This window comes from Ovis aries, chromosome 1 (genome assembly GCF_016772045.2).
Source record: "Ovis aries strain OAR_USU_Benz2616 breed Rambouillet chromosome 1, ARS-UI_Ramb_v3.0, whole genome shotgun sequence".
Taxonomy (NCBI): Eukaryota; Metazoa; Chordata; class Mammalia; order Artiodactyla; family Bovidae; genus Ovis; species Ovis aries.
The window spans coordinates 174,852,148-174,871,450 of NC_056054.1; the positions used below are offsets into that span (position 1 = coordinate 174,852,148).

Below are 19,303 nucleotides of genomic sequence, written 5' to 3' on the forward strand. Positions count from 1 at the left end.
ATTCAGCTGTTAAATCAGCAAAGTTTATAACTAAGAAAAATTCCTTGCTTTGTAATACTAAGCAATTTTGTTTCTGTAGGGAAACTTCAGGAGAGAGACAGGAAAATCTCTGCCCCCACAAATATTCACTTAAACATGTAAACTGTGATAATTTTCTTAAAAAGAAAATTTTCTATTGAACTGCTTCATTATCAAAGTTTCTGGTTAATATACCCATCCTTCTTACCCAGAGCATCATTGATACTGGGTAAATTGCCTCTCTCTCTCCGCAAACAATTATCTCTAACTGAAATGCTCAAAAACACACATTAATGTATCATTTTAAACTACTAAAACATTTTTCTAATTTATTGCTCAAGAAGCCTGTTTTCAAGATTCAGGGTTTTAATGAAAGCAAAGGTACTCGAACAATCACAGAGAAAGAAATGCATATATATTTTTTTCCTCAAAGTGAGCAAAATAGAGATGAGAAAGGCTCTGCAGAATCAGAGGTTCTCTGAAAGCAGTTGAAACTATGTTTTTCTATAATAGAGGATTCCTGGAATAAGGATTGTAAATGCTGGTTTAAGTCATCATAGAGAGAAAAACTCCAGATCAATATTTGGTCTGAGAATACTCAAAGCTCTGTATACTTCATTCTACAACTTTTGCCTCTCATATCCATGTAGACTTGGAAGCTTACAATTCTCTGATAAGGCAAGGTTTAGAAAGACAGTGAGAGGTGGATGGAGAATTCTAGAACATCTTTTGAAGCCAGAACATTTTAAGACATGTAAAAAGAGAAATTTGTTCATGCAGAGGAGAGAGTCTAAATCTATTAATATATATATGCCCAATGAGTCTATGCCAGGGATAGGCAAAATACTGCTCCTCGGCCAAATTAAGCCAGCAGCTTGTTTCTATTATAGCCTAAGATCTAAGAATTTTTTTTTCCATTTTAAAAGACTTTTTAAAAAGGACAAAATTAAAATATGAAAAAGAGATTGAATATGTCCAGATACCTACTCTCAGGCCCTTTATAGAAAAAGTTGACCAATCCCTAGAATCTAGGCTAATATCAATGGTTTTTGAATCAGAGCTTGATCTAGAATTGCTTTTCTATGCTCTGGCTTTTAAACAATGTAAGCAGTAGTGCAAATTCTTCACAATACAAACAGGCCACACATAATTTACATGGCTGTTAGCTGGAGTCTATTTAAGACTCTTCCATTATCTCAACAGAGGCTGTAGAGATATACTCTGGACAGAACATCATCATGATTAATCAAGATTTGGGCTACTTGGAGCCCCTTCTATATGGGTTAAAAGCCTTTGTTTGTCCCTTTCTAGGAATACAAATTACAAAAGACTGGGCAAATGACTTCATTTTCTGTGGTTCCATTTCCTTATCTGTAAATTGAGATAAAAACAGTGATTTCTGTCTCACAGGACTGTTAAGAGAATTAAAGATAAGAGCATAGCTAAAGAACTTAGAATAATGCTGCTTCATAGTAAACTGACTTAATAGAATGTATTTTACCTAATAAACACCTTATAAGTTATGTCTATTAGATATATGGTATAGAGGAAATATTAGTATGCATTTTAGAGGTAATAAACATTGGGAATATGAAATAAAATGAGTAGTTGAATCAGTTCTTTTAAAAATCTGAAAAACTTGTGGAAGTGTGCCTAATTATCTACAAAAAGGCTTAATGCTAAAAAAATCAATAAAAACAAAAAACCTCACTAAATGACATCCTAAATTCATCTACTGCAATGGTTTAATGAACAATTCAAGTTATAATGACTATGTATCTTTACCTCTGACTTCAATGATCATTTTCCAAGAAGATTTACACAGTTAGTACAAGAAAGGAACACTCATAAAAATCTAAGGTAAAACAGTTCTCCATTTGTTCCTGTGATTTTCTTTTACAATAAACATTGTTCATTTAAGTCATAACCTAGGTGTATTTCAAATCAGTCCCTGTTACATTTAGAGAACAACAAAATCTAAGTTTTAAAGTAGGAAATCATTGACCACTATATACTGGAATTATCATTTGCTTTCTAAAACAAAATCACATATTAATCACATAATTATTTTTATTTGAATCATTTAAATCAAATCTTTATTTAAAAAATCAAAATGAAATTAAGGAGAAACTGAACAATGAGGTAATCCTTCAAAGATGATGTGAATTACACTACTCAAGCATTTTTAGAGACTACATTTTTACAGACAAGAAAATATAGGTGGCATAAAAGGTGCCAACTGTGCATTAGTGCTTAATTTTAAACAACAAAAACAAAAAAATGCTCTCTCTTCATGGCGTGGGTCATTGAGATAACCTGTCAGATAATGTGTACATCTCAGATGACAGTTTAAATTTTATTATTCCATGGACAGAGGAGCCTGGCAGGCTGCAGTGCATGGGGTCACAAAGAGTCGGACACGACTCAGTGACCAACATACACACACACACACTGCTCACAACAGTTAAAGAAAGCTACGAAATATATGTGATTTTGTAAATCTGGTAGCAAATCTGCCTGTTCTCATAAAAGAATGAATCTTTGTTCAAATCCCCATCCATAATCAGAAGCCCCCATCAGCCTCACACACTATTTTTTCCTACTCGTGGTCTCTTGAAGATAAAAATGCTCCTAAGAATCAGAGTAATACTGGAGGAAAAAGAACCGAATCCATCCAGCTCTATTCCTCAGTCCTGGCAACATTCCCTGCAAGGGAATGGTTTCCCCTCTAGAACTGGGCTTCTAGTTTCTCAGAGGTTAGAATGGTTTCAACACCATCTCCCAAACTCTGAATATACTTGATCTCTGCCCACACTGGAGGTTGTGGTCTCTGTTTTCACTTTGTTTCTGCCTTCTTTCTCTGCCCATTCTGCCTCATTCTATGTCTCCACTCTTCCTCACACATTTCACCTTCTCCATCCCTACTTTCCTCCACCAATGAAATTGCATTCAAATGTTTTGCTTATGTCCACTTTTTATATAAATCAATTTATTGAATATTTTTCTTTTCTAAAAGAGCTTAAAAACATAAGGTCAATGAAAAGTATTGAGGAAAAATGAAAACTAACACAATACAAAATAAATAATAAACGTTTTGTTCCTTAGAATGGCAAAAATAAAATAAGAAAATACTATTAATAACACATGGATTTGCAACCACACAAAAGCTCTCTTACACAACTATTGGTGTAAAAACAAATTGGTCTCTACTTCTTGGAAGGTAAATTAACAGGGCCCCTCAAAATTAACAGTGTGTCTATCTTCTGACTCATAATTTACTTCTGTAATCCGTTCTACAGAAATAATCATATTTGAGCATATATATGCATGTGGCAAATGATGCCCAAGCATATCCAGTTTAGCACTGTAACAATGAGTTCTTTAAATTTAATTTTTTGCTGTGGTGGGTCTTTGTTGCTATGCACGGGCTTTCTCTAGGCGTGGCAAGTGGTGTGTGGGCTCAGTAGCGTGACACATAGGCCTAGTTGGCCCGCGGCCTGCGTGATCTTCCCTGATCAGGAATCGAACACGTGTCCCCTGCATTGACAGATGAATTCTTACCCCAGGGAAGCCCCTGTTTGAGTTTTAATTAATAAATTTTACTATTTTAGGAGTAAAATGAAACCATATCCCCTAGAGAGAAATAAACCTCTAAAGAGAAATCAAAATATGAAAAACTATTTAGTAATTTTTAAGACTTTATGTGGCAAAACTATAGACTGTAGCATAATACAGCACTTTGAGTGACTGTTTTAATCAGCATCACCTGCAAAAATTTAAATTTTCATTGGTTTTTAATGCTCATACTTACAAAATTGGTCCAAAACATGTTGGCTAATATAAAACAAAGTATTTTTTAAATTTTAAGTTGAAAAAACAGACTACAAGAAAATTAAAGTTCTAAACTTCTAATTATGCAGAAAAAATCAGCTCACAGTTATGAACTGCGCCATTATAGTACTCAAAACCATAATTATTTTCTTTTTAAGTACAAGTTTGCCTGATTAGTCACACTGTAAAATAGTTATAGTCCTACATTATTTATCAAAACATCTAATGAGGAATGATCAAGAATTTTCTGGCTCGTATGATGTTGACAGTGAGACCTGGGTGTCAGATAGACTTTTCAAACTTAGCATGTCCAGTACAAGTGGAAAGAAACCCATCACCATTCTCCCCGACCCCCACATGCGCACCTCCCGTATCATTAGAAGGCTTTCATAGCTCCTTGTCTTCGTGTCACATCCAATCCATCAGGAGGTCTTGTGGACTCTTATCTCTACAATCTAAAGATAATCTAAACACATATAATCTAAACATGTTTCATTACTTCTACCATTACCACCTCAGCTCAAGCCGCTGTAATTTCTCACCTAGAGTACAGTAATGGTATTCTACTCATTTCCCTTCCTCCCTTCTTGCCCCATAAAATCAATTCTCCACTAAGCGGCCACAGTAATCCTCTAAAACAATAAATTAAGTAATGTAATTCTTCTTAAAAGACTTCACATTCTCAATACAAATTCCTCTTATTACCGTTTTGGTCAAGCCCTGCAGAACCTGTGGCATCTTCCTCGCCACTTTCCAATCACCGTGCTCTAGCTCTACCGTCCTTTCCCCCCTGCCTCTATGAGCTGTTCTTCTCTTCCTGGAAACATCATCCCATAAAATTCTTATACAATTCACAGTAGAATCCACCCTCCAAGATGTCCTCTAATGGGTCTCACTTCCTGGTGTACATGCCTTTATGTAGTCCTCTCCCACATTGAATCTGTGTGACCAAAATATGGAAGAAGTGATGGTAGGTGACTCTCGAGTCTATCATCAAAAAGACTGCAGTTTCTACTCTGTTCTCTTGAATTGCACACTCCAGTGAAAACCAATCCCTGTACAAATACTCAGGCAGTCCTGTGTAGTGGTCGAGGTAAAGAGGAACCAAAGTGCCAGCCAGCCATGGGAGTCAGCCAGTTTGGAAGTGTGCTTTTTACTTCTCATCAAGCTCCATAGCAATCCTGGCCAAAATCTCTTGTCAACCTCATGGGAGGTCCCAAAACAAAGCTACCCTACAAAACCACTATCAAATTACTGACCCACAGACATTGAGCAAGAACTGATGGCTACTTTATTATTAAGTCACTCAATCTGCAGGTGATTTGCTTATACAGAGTTAGATACATTCACTTTCTCAGTTTGTTCAGCTGTCAGCTCAAAAGCTCTTTACTTTAAAAAGTAACTTCTCTAATTTTCTATCTAAAATAGTCATCCAAAACCCCTCAGTCCATGAATCTCTATTCACAAATGTGTGGGAACTATGCTGAGCATTACGTTTAAAATAAACTTATTTTTATTTTAATCCTTTCAACCACCCTGAGGGAGAGGGGAATTTTCAATACATAGTGGAGAAGTGTCAAGTGTAAGCAATTGCTGAAGGTCCACAACTAGCGAAAGGCAAAACCTAAACTCAAAGTGTCACTGATCCACATTTTGCTTTCAACTGCTTACAGATATTGAAAGATTAAATGAAGATGGCAATGACGACCCTGTATGCAAGACAGGGAAAGAGACACAGATGTGTATAATGGACTTTTGGACTCAGAGGGAGAGGGAGAGGGTGGGATGATTTGGGAGAATGACATTCTAACATGTATACTATCATGTAAAAATTGAATCGCCAGTCTATGTCTGACGCAGGATGCAGCATGCTTGGGGCTGGTGCATGGGGATGACCCAGAGAGATGTTATGGGGAGGGAGGTGGGAGGGAGGTTCATGTTTGGGAACGCATGTAAGAATTAAAGATATTAAAATTTAAAAAAAAAACTAAAAAAATAAAAAACAAAACAGAAATAGAGTCACAGATGTAGAAAACGAACTTATAGTTACCATGGAGGAAAGGAAGAGAAGTATAAATCGGGAGATTGGGACTAACATATACACACTACCATATATAAAACAGGTAACTAATAAGACTCTATTGTATAGCATCTGGAACTCTACTCAAAGCTCTATAATGATCTATATGGGAAAAGAACTAAAAAAAAAATGAGTGGATATACATACATGTATAACTGATTCACTTTGCTGTACAGCAGAAATTAACACAACATTGTAAATAAGGTACACTCCAATAAATTGAAAAAATAAAAAAAATAAGATAATACAAACTCATGAAGGAATACATAAGATGCACAGTTTACAAAAGAGACACTTTCAAAACATTGTTAGTCTGTCCCAGTGGGTAGGAGGTGAGCAGCTGTGGAATATCCCTAAAAAATGAAGACTGTCCCAGAAGCACAGCATTGCAGCATATTCAACAGCAGACCATAAACTCAATGTCCCTGAATATCTTTAAAAGGATCATGCTGCTCCTATGAAAATGGGGGACTGCAACTCCATACCATTTGGGCTCCTTTCATTGCTACGAATCCACAGCAAAGCAGTAACAATGAGGAATGGAGATCTTCAAACAGATACTTTGGCTCTGTCTCCCTTAAGGAGCTTTCAAAAGTGTCCTTCCTTAGTCCTAATGTGCAGAGATTTAACGCCTGCATAAATCTGAGAGTTATTTCTCTACTATACCCAAAGAATCTAAAGCCAAAGGAAATCAGTAATGTCTGTTGCTGAAGATCAAATAATACAGCCATGTATTAGCCTGTCTGTATTATATAGATTAACAGTATGTAAGATCCCTAGACTTCTAAAATCTTTACATTGAAAAATGTAAAGAAATCACCTAGCTGAAATTCTTACCTAAACAATAATTCTTTCTACAATCTAGGCTCTTTTAGGGACAAATTTGTCCTCATCTTGAATGAGAGTGCCTTTCACTGCTTCATTAATTTCGTGCCACACTCATAACTCTGAGTTGGTGTATTATACCTTGTCAGGTGTCTGGAGAAACTAAACTTCCCATCCTGGACATACGGGATTTTGTATTCTGGATATCAAACCTGCTAACTGGTCCAGGGACTGCTTCAATCAAAGGAAACTATGAGAGGGATCAAACCTTCGCAAACTCTTGTCTTGTCCCTAGACTCTGTCCAATAAGGAAGCTTTGAATCTGATGGTGGAAAATCTACCCTTCATGAAGCAAATACTAAATATACATGGCAAAGTCATCTTACTAGAGCTCAGGTGTAACCTGAGCAACACTGGGCTGCTGCTTCAGTTCTCGAGAACACCCCAGCCATGGAGAAAACACTGAGACGAGTGACAGCGAGCATGCTGTTTGGTGCCCTGCTCTGTGACTTCTCTGAGTGTCCTTATCTTAAACATCAGTGGGAAAAGGTAATCTGTGTGTCTCTGCAAAAAAAATAGCACAACACCCTTGTGCTGAGCTAGTCTTCTACTTCTACCCAGCCATCAAGTTCTGCCCTCTAGAATTCCAACCATCACATGGCAGCCTTTCAAGTTTTCACTTACTCTTCTCTCATTCCACAACATGATGCTCAATTCCATTAATTAGCCCCTACCCGACAGTTACCTTACTATGAGCCAGGAAGTCCCCTTCCCTTCTAAAGCATCCTCATCTGAACATCACCCTCCAGACATGGTGTAAGCAGGACACAGTTTATTAACATCTTGTTCTGTTCACTAAGTTCCATAAACATTTTCAGCAACCCCATCATCCTATCAGCTTGTATCAGGCTTGTGGTCAATGAAAATACCTAGTTTTTTCATGTAAATCAGTATCCAGTCTAGTATTAATATATTAACACAAATAGATTTTAAAAATCTAAATTCAGGACTGTATGTATTTATATTACATTTATCTTTTGTACTTCAACTCATATTCATATTATGCCTGATATAAGGTATTCCTCCCAGGTAAGGGTCAATTATGAACTCAAAATTGCTTTTTATCCAAATTATTGATACACATACTGAACAGAATATGATTAAGGGATTAAAAATACCCCTCAATCCCTTTTTTAACTTGTTAGAGACACTGGGGTAAAGAAGCTCCAGTAATTATAAGTCAATTCACACAGCTAAAATCCAATGTTCTTTTTTTGTGTTTGCAATAAAAAAAAACACAAAGAAATGACTGATGTATAGATATGTATTCTTACAAATAATATCCAGTGTTCATTTCTAGAAGTATACTGGAGCTTGGGTGGTCAAGTGGACAGAATATTTAAACATTTTAATATATTTTAAATGTTTCTATTCTGGTCACATAGGGTCATTCCCAGCTTTTAATTTGTTCTGATACGGCCATTAGAGATAGAGTGCCTTTCAGGGAAGAAATAAAGTAAGGGTGACCCCACAAGTAGTGAGATAACAAGGACAGAACTTCACATATTTCTTACATAAAACTTTTGCCACTAGAGAACCTGTGAGGAAAATAATATGCAAGTAAATAAGGCAAATGGAGAGAAAGTTAAGCCTAAGGGATAAAGCCATGGAAAATTAAATAGGTCCTTACTGTAGATACCAAATATCAGATTTAACAGTTTATCAGAGCCCCGTGTAACACATGGCAAAGGTTCAAGCCTCCTTAAGTATCTTTTAAAGAATAAAATAAATATTTATATTATATCTATTCCTGGTAAGATATATCTAAAAATAGTACAATGAAACGTGCATTTAAAAAATACACTAGGATGGGAAACAGCCATCACTTGATTTAAGTAATTTAGGTAGACAAAATTCAATTTAATAAAATTTCCCCAGAAAATAGAGACAAACCCACATCTTCCATTGGCTTAAACCATTTTGTACCCAAACTCCCTGAGAGAGAAATAATTTAATTTGAAAAGATCAGCTATATTGATTGATCCAGGAGACTCTTGGTACTTCCCAGAAGAATGAGGCTGATGAAAAGAAGTATCACTTTGATATGAATTAGGGAACAAACAGATTTATAGAGTAAGTCTCAGGCTTCATATACTTCATTTTTCAAAATATGACCTACAGTATAATCAGAAATCAAAAGTAAAGCTTTTGAGGAACCCATTGGTGTGTGGTCAGCTCCTTCGATTCAGAGATCCACAATTTTTAATATCAGTATTGACATGAGTGATTGCAAGGCCTCAGGACAGCAACTACTTTTTCAAGAAAATAAGACAACATAACAAATGTGGGTCTATTATATAGAATTAGTGTGCTGTTGGGGAAGGAGCATGGAATTTGAATTGATAAAGAATTCAGAGTAAGAAAATTTGAGTTCTTATCCAGTTCTGACATTTATTTATTTCTAAATAATGATACACGCACACACACAGTGTACAAGCATTAAATGTTCCTCCCAGTAGATAGTAAACTGAAAGCTAGAGCTAATCTTATCTTTCTAGCACAATCTCAGACTCACAGAAGGTTTTGATAAATGTTTAGTAAATAAATGAATGACCACCCACATATCACACTAAAAAAAAGACTGTCTTGATTGCACACATAGTTGTACAAGGTAAGTTATACAATATGCAAATATAAGCTTAAAAAAAGCTTATGCTAAAACATAAATGAATTAGATGCACATTCATACATATATTCTTTCTATATATAAAATATACATATATGTATATGATTTAATAGTTCAAATATATAAAAAGAAAATGTAAGAGAACTGAATTTTTTTAATAGAACCTATCATAATCAAAGCACCTAGGATTCAGTGCAGTAAATAACAAATTCCTACTTGAGGGGGACAATCTGACTGAGAGTGTTCACTACACCATATTGCTTTTATGGCCAAATATTTGTTTCATATGATTACTCTTCAGCAAACCTTCCAGAATGCAGTTCAAATTTTATTTGCCATTGTAAAACTTCTGCAATCAAATTAACAATTGGGGTTGGGGGGTATTTTACAAATGAAAACTCTATGAACACAACTGAACGAAAGTGGATTACCTGGGTCTGTAGAGGCAATAGCATAGGTATTTTGTTCTAACTCTTTTGGCCTGAATGAATATTCTCATCCAAGGATCAAAATATAGAACAGATGTATAGGCTCTGAATGACCACCTCTCTGGAAAACTAGGAAAGAAAATAATTGAATATATTAATGACATTGTATGAGAAGAAAAAAATGACTACCAAGTCATAATGATTACAACTAGCAACTCCAGAAAGTTTTTTTCCTAAACTTAATGACATGACAAATACCAGCAAATCTTATAACACGCACAGACCCCTAAATACAAGGGCTTACCTGTATTTGTATAGGTAATAACCTACACTTAGGTTATTGTAAGAATAACCTACACTTAGATTAGAACTGCCCACAGCGCAGGAGACCTGGGTTGGGATGAGCCCCTGGAGGAGAATGTGGCAACCCACTCCAGCATTCTTGCCTAGAGAATATCCATGGACAAAGAAGCCTAGTGGGCTAAAGTCCACGGGGTTGCAAAAAGTCGGACACGACTGAGCGACTTCACTTTCACTTTTCCCTTTCATGCATTGGAGAAGGAAATGGCAACCCATTCCAGTGTTCTTGCCTGGAGAATCCCAGGGATGGGGGAGCCTGGTGGGCTGCCATCTATGGGGTCGCACAGAGTCGGACACGACTGAAGCGACTCAGCAGCGTCAGCAGCAGCAGTAGCAGACTTACATCAGTGGAGAAGGAAATGGCAACCTACTCCAGTACTCTTGCCTGGAGAATCCCTTGGACAGAGGAGCTTGGTGGGCTACGTTCATGGGGTTGTAGTCAGACACGACTGAGCAACTGACACACACACACACAGACTTACATCAGCAATAGAAAAGATACTTTTCATTAAAACTATCAGCCCAGAAAGACAAAATCACATCAAATAAACAAAATAATTCCCTTGCTTAAGCATAACAGAAAGAATCTAGGCCCTCATGAATGAAATACATTTCCATGAAGTTACTGTGCAGAGAGAAACACAATAAAATGTTTAATTCACCTTGAAAATTATGAACAAGAAACATAAAACTTCATTCTATAACTAAGTATTAACATAAGGATTACAATAAATATTAATGGACAGTTGAAGGGAGGAATCCAACAATGGAAGTGAAAAGTAAAAAGAGAAAAGTAAAGGATGGAAAGGCAATGAAATTGAAGCGGAACAACGTAAACAGCCTATGAAGAAAACTGCTCTTGTAAAACTGCATAGTGTTAAAAAAAAAAAAAAAAAAAAAAAAAAAAAAAACTGCATAGTGTTGAGAAGTCTTTGTGTTGCCGTATACTAACAACTCCAGGGACCTTCAGAATTCAAGTATACTTACAAACTGTAAATCCTCTCCAAACAGACAAGAAATAAAGATCAAAAAAGGCCTAGCCATGCTGAAGAAGTAGCACTTTTCATCTACTAGGTCCAAGAAAAGACTGCTATGAAGGCCATAAGGCACAAACAGAAAGCAGGCAGTAGTAACTCTATCATTTTTACAATCCCACCTCAGTCCAGAGGGAGGCAAGCTGATGGAAAAGAAATATAAAGCCTGTCTGGGTGGGGGTGTTGTTGCTCAGTGGGTCACAATGTTGGCAGTTACTCAGCAAGAAAGAACAGAACTCTAAGGAATTTATAAAAATGATGACAAAGCTCACAGGCTTGCAGTCTAAGGATTTCCTGGTTGGTTGAAAGTTCCTCCAGGCAGGATTTGAAGCTCATTATAAATCCATTAATTGTTTAAAAATAAATCCTTTTAAAGTAAGCCTTCAGTAGAATTTCCCAATGTTAATTATATAAAAGTATCTAGTCATGGCTGTTGTTTAGTCACTAAGTCGTGTCTGACTCTCTGCGACCCCGTGGACTGTAGCCCGCTGGGCTCCTCTGACCATGGGGTTCTCCAGGCAAGAATACTGGAGTGGATTGCCATTTCCTTCTCCAGGGGATCTTCCTGACCCAGGGATCGAATGTGGGTCTCCTGCATTGCAAGCAGATTCTTTACCATCTGAACCACCAGGGAAACCCAAGGTTAATTGCAGTGGTCTTTAAATGGCAAATAAGAGTGTAGCTTTAACGTGACAGGAAAGGCTATGTGCATGAATAGGCATAATAGCACTGCAATAATGAAGTTGATTATTAGTATACCAGAAGCTGCACAAGCAAGTTAAGTCCTCACCTATAAAGAAAAAAAAAAAAATCACCTTGGGACACTATAAAAATTCTGAGTACTTTTCCCATTATTCAAATCCTTTCTGGATCTCCTAATTTTAAATTACCCCTACAGCTAGAAGCATTCTTTTAACTTTCCTCAAAGCTAACACTTCTCGTCATTTGAAGGTAAAAGTCAAAAGTAATTCAGAGCCAAGTTTGAGAATTTGAGAAATATGGTAAGAGATCAAACTGAGTTAGACAAGTTTTGATTAAAAAAACATCACACAAATATAAAATAAGGACACGAATCCTTCTACCTCTTAATAGGTCATTTTCTACTCATTCAATAAATATTCAATGAACATTCACAGCACGTGTGTAGGGGATCCTCAAGCCCTTCCTCTGTGACGAGGGGAATACACTAGAAAGTCTCACAGGACTTAGCATATAACTGTACTCAAGGCTAAGATTCATCATGGAGATGTATCAGGATATACAGAACTCTTGCAGAAAAGATAACGGTGTCTGGAAGAATCTTTGCCGGCTTTCTCATGTTCTCTCCTTCTCATGAAGGGTCAGACAGACAATACTCTTCTGCAGCTATGAATATGTAGCAACATGTGTGTGATGCTTCTGCCTAGGGAAGCCCGTTAAGAGAGTGAGTACTCAAGGTTTTTTGTCTTTGTTGTTTCTGTCTTTTTTTCCCTGGGGCTGGTCATATAAGCACCCTCTGCCTAGCATGTATTAGAATTCCAGGGTCCCAGAAATAATGTAGATCTTCAGCATAAATCAGGTTATTTGCACAGTCTGTACACAGTAAGCCACCTTTACCTGTTAGAGAAAGTTCTGTATCAGTGATGGGGGACTGTTTACTAGCTAAGTTCCCAGAAGCCAGCCAAGGGTCAATCTTGCAAACAAACCTTTTAATATTAACTTCCCATTCACTTGTGACTAACAGAATGGCAATAATTCTTGTGCTATTATGATGGTTCAGTGATAGAAAAAGAAGGCTAAATAGGAAATCTGTCTATGAAATAGGCCAATCAATGTCATTTTCAAATGCTTTTATATGATTCTTAAGGTCCTTCATGACCCTGACCCCACTTAATTTTCTAGCCTGATCTCCCGCCAGCTTCAGTCTAGCCATTCAGGACTACTGACTTCTCCAGATATGGGATCAAGCTTTATAATCCTCAAGGCTTGGCACATTTTAATTTGTTGGCCATTTTCAGTTACCTCCTCTTCACGCTTCAGGAGATGTCATTTGCTGTCTTCCCTCACTCCCCAAGGTTGGGTGACTCATTCTCTTCCAGTGCTTCCCTCCTTCTGTGCCTCCTTTTCAGAGGACCTGGGCTTCCCAGTGACTCAGCAGTAAAGAATCTGCCTGCAATGCAGGAGACCTGGGTCCGATCCTCGGGTGGAGAAGATCCCCTGGGAGGAGGCATGGCAACCCACTGGAGTGGGAGAGTTCCATGGACAGAGGAGCCTGGCGGGCTGCAGTCCATGGGGTCAGAAAGAGTCAGACACAAATGAAGTTACTGAGCATGCATGCACACCACTTAGTCTCGTCACTGCCTGTTTACCTACTGTATCCCCATCAGGCTGTATCCTCTATGAGGCTATCATCCTCATCAATAAGTATTTGTCAAATAAGTGAAAATTATTCAGGACTTCCTTGGTTTAATTTAGAATGAACAACAGAGGAGTCTCTGTTGTTTTTCAGTTGCTAAGTTGGATCTGACATTTTGCAATCTCATGGATTGCAGCACACCAGGTGCCTCTGTCCTCCACTATCTCCCAGAGTTTGCTCAAATTCATGTCCATTGAGTTGGTGATATTATCTACCCATTTCACCCTCAGCTGTCCCCTTCTCCTTTTTCCTTCAATCTTTTCCAGCATCAGGATATTTTTCAATGAGTCAGCTCTTTGCATCTGGTGGCCAAAGTATTGGAGCTTCAGCTTCAGCACTTCCAATGAATATTCAGGATTGATTTCCTTTAGGATTAACTGGTTTGATCTGATCTCCTTTCAGTCCAAGAGGCTCTCAAGAGCCTTCTCCAACACCACAATTCAAAGGTATCAGTTCTTTGGGTTGTTGGAAAAGGGTGTTTGCTATGACCAGCATGCTCTCTTGCCAAAACTCGGTTAGCCTTTGCCTTGCTTCATTTTGTACTCCAGGGCCTAAACTTGCCTGTTACTCCATGTATCTCTTGACTTTCAGCTTTTGTATTCCAATCCTCTTTGATGAAAAAGACAACTTTCTCTGGTCTTAGTTCTAGAAGGTCTTGTAGGTCTTCATAGCACCATTCAGCTTCTTTGGCATCAGTGGTTGGGGCATGGACTTGGATTACTATGATGTTAAATGGTTTGCTTTAGAAATGAACTGAGATCATTCTATCGTTTTTGAGGCTGCACCCAAGTACTGCATTTCAGACTCTCTTGTTGACTATGAGGGCTACTCCATTTCTTCTAAGGGATTCTTGCCCACAGTAGTAGATACAATGGTCATCTGAGTTAAATTCGCCCATTCCCATCCATTTTAATTCACTGATTCCTAATATGCCAATGTTCAATCTTGCCATCTCCTGCTTGGCCACTTCCAATTTACCTTGATTCATGGAACCAACGTTCCAGGTTCCTGTGCAATATTTTCCTTACAGCATCGGACTTTACTTTCACCACCAGACACATCCACAACTGAGCATCATTTCTGCTTTGGCCCAGCTGCTTCATTCTTACTGGAGGATTAGTAATCACCTTCCACTCTTCCCCAGTAGCATACTGGACACCTCCCATCCTGGGGAACTCATCTTTCAGCATCATATCTTTTTACCTCTTCATACTGTCCATGGGGTTCTCCAGGCAAGAATATTGGAGTGGGTATCCTTCTGCAGTTCAGAAAATGACTCTAAAATCCAGCTACTGGACTAAATTAGATCCCTTCTGGAATATCTCAGAGGTGCCATATTTCTACTCATGAAAACATTATATGTTATAACCAAGACACTTTTCTAAATTTACTGCCAAAGTCCCTAAAAAAAATCTCTGAAGATTTTTTGAAGTTGAAACTAACAAAGCCTAAATTATCTTGAATATACAGAAGTGTATAAAGATTTTTAACTAGTTTAAGTTCTGAACTATAAAGGGGATAACCAAATTTAACCTTAGGGTAGATTATACCTAAGAGAAATGTCAACTCAAAGAGGTAATTTAAAAGGAAAGTTATAAGCTTTGCAAAGTAATGAAAGTGCCTCTACTATAACCATAGTACAGTAAGAAGCACATTATAACAATTTGAAGCTGTAACTTTTGATGTGTTCCCAGGCAGCTCAGTTAAGACATAAACTGGAGACATTACAGAATGCTGCCCAATGACTGTCAATTTAGAGATACATACACTGACAATATGTCACCTAATTTCAAAACATTACTTAGTACAAAATTTCAACTCTGTGACTCTGTATTCTATCACTGCTTTCAGAACTGCTTTGTCGGATGGGTTCCTCTAGTTGCCTGAGATCTGGAACTGTGATGGATTCCAGGGGAATGAAAGGCCCTTTTGATGGCAGTCAATTCCATGACATGCCTTTTTTTGGTCATGAATCTGTGACAAGAGTCCATGCTTTCTTCCATTGTATCATAAGGGTTGGATATGTTAAGATAATAAGTACCTGAAAGCAACATGGGTACAAGGAAATCACATGCACAACAGACCAGATGAAAATGGTTATACGATCCTAGCCCCTACAAAAAGGGGAAAATGCTACAGCAGCAATTAAGCCTTCACAATTCGAAAACATAATTCACAAAGACATATACACCCCAATGTACGTTGCAGCACTATTGACAATACCCAGGACATGGAAGCAACCTAAATGCTCAGCAATAAATGCATGGATTAAGACGTGTTACACTTACATACAATGCAATATTACTCAGCCGTGAAAAGGAACAAATCTGAATCAGTTCTAGTGAGGTGGCAGAATCTAGAGTCTGTCATACAGAGTAAAGTAGGTCAGAAAGGGAAAAACAAGTATCATACAATAACGCATATATATGGAATCTAGAAAAATGGTATGGATGAATCTATTTGTGAGGCATGAATAGAGACACAGATGATGAGACAGACTTGTGGACACAGGGTGGGAAGGAGAGGGTGGGGCGAATGGAGAGAGTAACACTGACATATATATACTGCCATATGCGGGAAGCTGCTGTATAGCATAGGAAGCTCAACTTGGAGCTCTGGGATGACTTAGTGGGGTGGATTGGTGGGGGGGTTGGGAGGGAGGCTCAAGAAGGAGAAGATACACATATACATACAGCTGCTTCCCTTGCGACTTAGCTGGTAAAGAATCCATCTGCAATGCAGGAGACCCGAGTTCAATCCCTGGGTTGGGAAGAACCCCTGGAGAAGAGAAAGGCTACCCACTCCAGTATTCTGGCCTGGAGAATTCCATGGACTGGTATAGTCCCTGGGGTTGCAAAGAGTCGGACTCGACTAAGCAACTTTCACTCCATAACTGATTCACCTTGTTGTACAGCAGAAACTAATACAACACTGTAAAAAAATTATATTTCAATTAAAAAAAAGAATATTTTACATAAAACTCCATACCAACAAATTTGAAAATCTAAACAAAATGAGTATTTTTAATAAGAAATTATAAATAATAAATTTGCCCTAAGAATTTTAAATTTTGAATAGATTAACAGTTATAACCCAGCTGAAAAGTAATAAAAGTAACGAAACTAGTAATAGGACCACAAAATTTTCAGGGAACTTCTATCCAACCTATAGGTAAATGAAAGATTCATTTTTTAAAAATTTTATTTATTTATTTATTTTTTACTTTACAATACTGTATTGGTTTTGCCATACATCAACATGAATCCACCACGGGTGTACATAAGTTCCCACTCCTGAACCCCCCTCCCACCTCCCTCCCCATACCATCCCTCTGGGATATCCCAGTGCACCAACCCCAAGCATTCTGTATCCTGCATTGAACCTAGACTGGAGATTCGTTTCTTATATGATAACAAAAGAGGTGAAAAACTCTCCAGCTCATTCTACTGTAGGCTATACACCAATAGTAGGATAAGGATAATAAAAGCATAATTATAGGCAATCTCATATGTAAACATAGAGACAAAGAAACATTAAAAAAAATACTAGCAAAATTAACACAGTGAATAATACATCATAAACTAGTTGGGCTTATTTAAACAAAGCAAGGATGGTTCAACATTATAAACTCTAATATAATAACACATTGCTTTAACAGATTAAAGGAGAAAAACAAATCTAAATCACCTCAACAGATATCAGAAAGCACTGACTAAAATTTAATACCCATTTTCTGATGTAAAAAATAAAAGGAACTCAATAAACTAGAAATAGCTGCCTTCCTGAAACTGAAAAGGCATTGATTCAAAGGAATACTAACTAGAATAATCATCACACCTAATAGTCAAATGTAAAAAAAACTCTATTAAGACAAAAACAAGACAAAAAAGCATGTCTGCTATTACCACTTCTATTTAACTAGCTAATTAGTTAAAACAAGGAATAAAGAAATAATAAGTAGTTGGTTGGAAGGTATCACTGACTCAATGGACGTGAGTCTGAACAAACTCAGGGGGATAGTGAAGGTCAGGGAAGCCTGCCATTCTGCAGTTCATGGGGTTGAAAAGAGACATGACTTAGTGAATGAACAACAGAAATGAAGACATAAAACCATCATTGTTTAAAAATAAAACTACATATAAAATTTAACTGAAAACTATTAGAATAAAATAGTTCAGTAAATGATGAGATATAAAATCAACAGGCAAAAAGTCAATGCTTCACCGTCAGTAAACAAACAAATAATTTGAAAAAGCAATGAAGAAAAAAATAAGTCTTACCTGAATGCTAATAAGAGTCAGAAAATGCCCAAAAATAAACCTAACAACAAATATACAAGACTTAAGTGAAGAAATAATAATAGCTAACAATTACTGGGTATGTACAATGTGCCAAAGAAGAATTTAAGCACTTTTTACATCATATATCATTTAATCTTCACAACAACCCTGTGATATAATACCATTACTATCATTACCATTTACAAATGAGTAAATTGAGGCTCTGTGAGGTTAACTACCTTCCCCATAAAAACACAGCAGGTAGAACTATAAATTGAACTCAATCTAACTACCAAAGCTCTGTTCTTAATTAGTATGATATAGTATGCTGTTATAAAACTCCACTCAACTATATAGAAGTAGACAGGAATAAGGACCAAAACAAATATGCTAGTTCTCCCCCAATTAATCCATAAATGCAATGGACTACCAGTAAAAAAACCCAAGAATTTTTTGTAATAAAACTTGAAAAGCTTATTTTAAATATTCATATAAAAATGAACATTTACAAGTAAGGCAATTTTTAAAAAGTTTAGGGGCATCTTTTCATGTGTTTGTTAGCCATCCGTATGTCTTCTTTGGAGGAATGTCTATTTAGTTCTTTGGCCCATTTTTTGATTGGGTCGTTTATTTTTCTGGAATTGAGCTGCATAAGTTGCTTGTATATTTTTGAGATTAGTTGTTTGTCAGTTGCTTCATTTGCTATTATTTTCTCCCATTCAGAAGGCTGTCTTTTCACCTTGCTTATATTTTCCTTTGTTGTGCAGAAGCTTTTAATTTTAATTAGATCCCATTTGTTTATTTTTGCTTTTATTTCCAGAATTCTGGGAGGTGGATCATAGAGGATCCTGCTGTGATTTATGTCAGAGAGTGTTTTGCCTATGTTCTCCTCTAGGAGTTTTATAGTTTCTGATCTTACATTTAGATCTTTAATCCATTTTGAGTTTATTTTTGTGTACGGTGTTAGAAAGTGATCTAGTTTCATTCTTTTACAAGTGGTTGACCAGTTTTCCCAGCACCACTTGTTAAAGAGATTGTCTTTACTCCATTGTATATTCTTGCCTCCTTTGTCAAAGATAAGGTGTCCATATGTGTGTGGATTTATCTCTGGGCTTTCTATTTTGTTCCATTGATCTATGTGTCTGTCTTTGTGCCAGTACCATACTGTCTTGATGACTGTGGCTTTGTAGTAGAGAAGACATACGGATGGCTAACAAACACATGAAAAGATGCTCAACATCACTCATTATTAGAGAAATGCAAATCAAAACCACAATGAGGTACCACTTCACACCAGTCAGAATGGCTGCGATCCAAAAATCTGCAAGCAATAAATGCTGGAGAGGGTGTGGAGAAAAGGGAACCC

At 37.1% G+C, this 19,303-nt stretch overlaps 1 protein-coding gene across 2 annotated transcripts in view; it reads right to left on the reverse strand.

The window, feature by feature from the left end:
- Window positions 1–19,303, reverse strand: part of MORC1 (MORC family CW-type zinc finger 1) — a 169,449-nt gene that overhangs the window by 107,016 nt on the left and 43,130 nt on the right. For both annotated transcript variants that reach the window (XM_060417526.1, XM_060417522.1), the window contains exon 9: window positions 9,872–9,997. In XM_060417526.1, coding sequence (XP_060273509.1) covers window positions 9,872–9,997 — 126 coding nt within the window. The remainder of the gene's footprint in view (window positions 1–9,871; window positions 9,998–19,303) is intronic.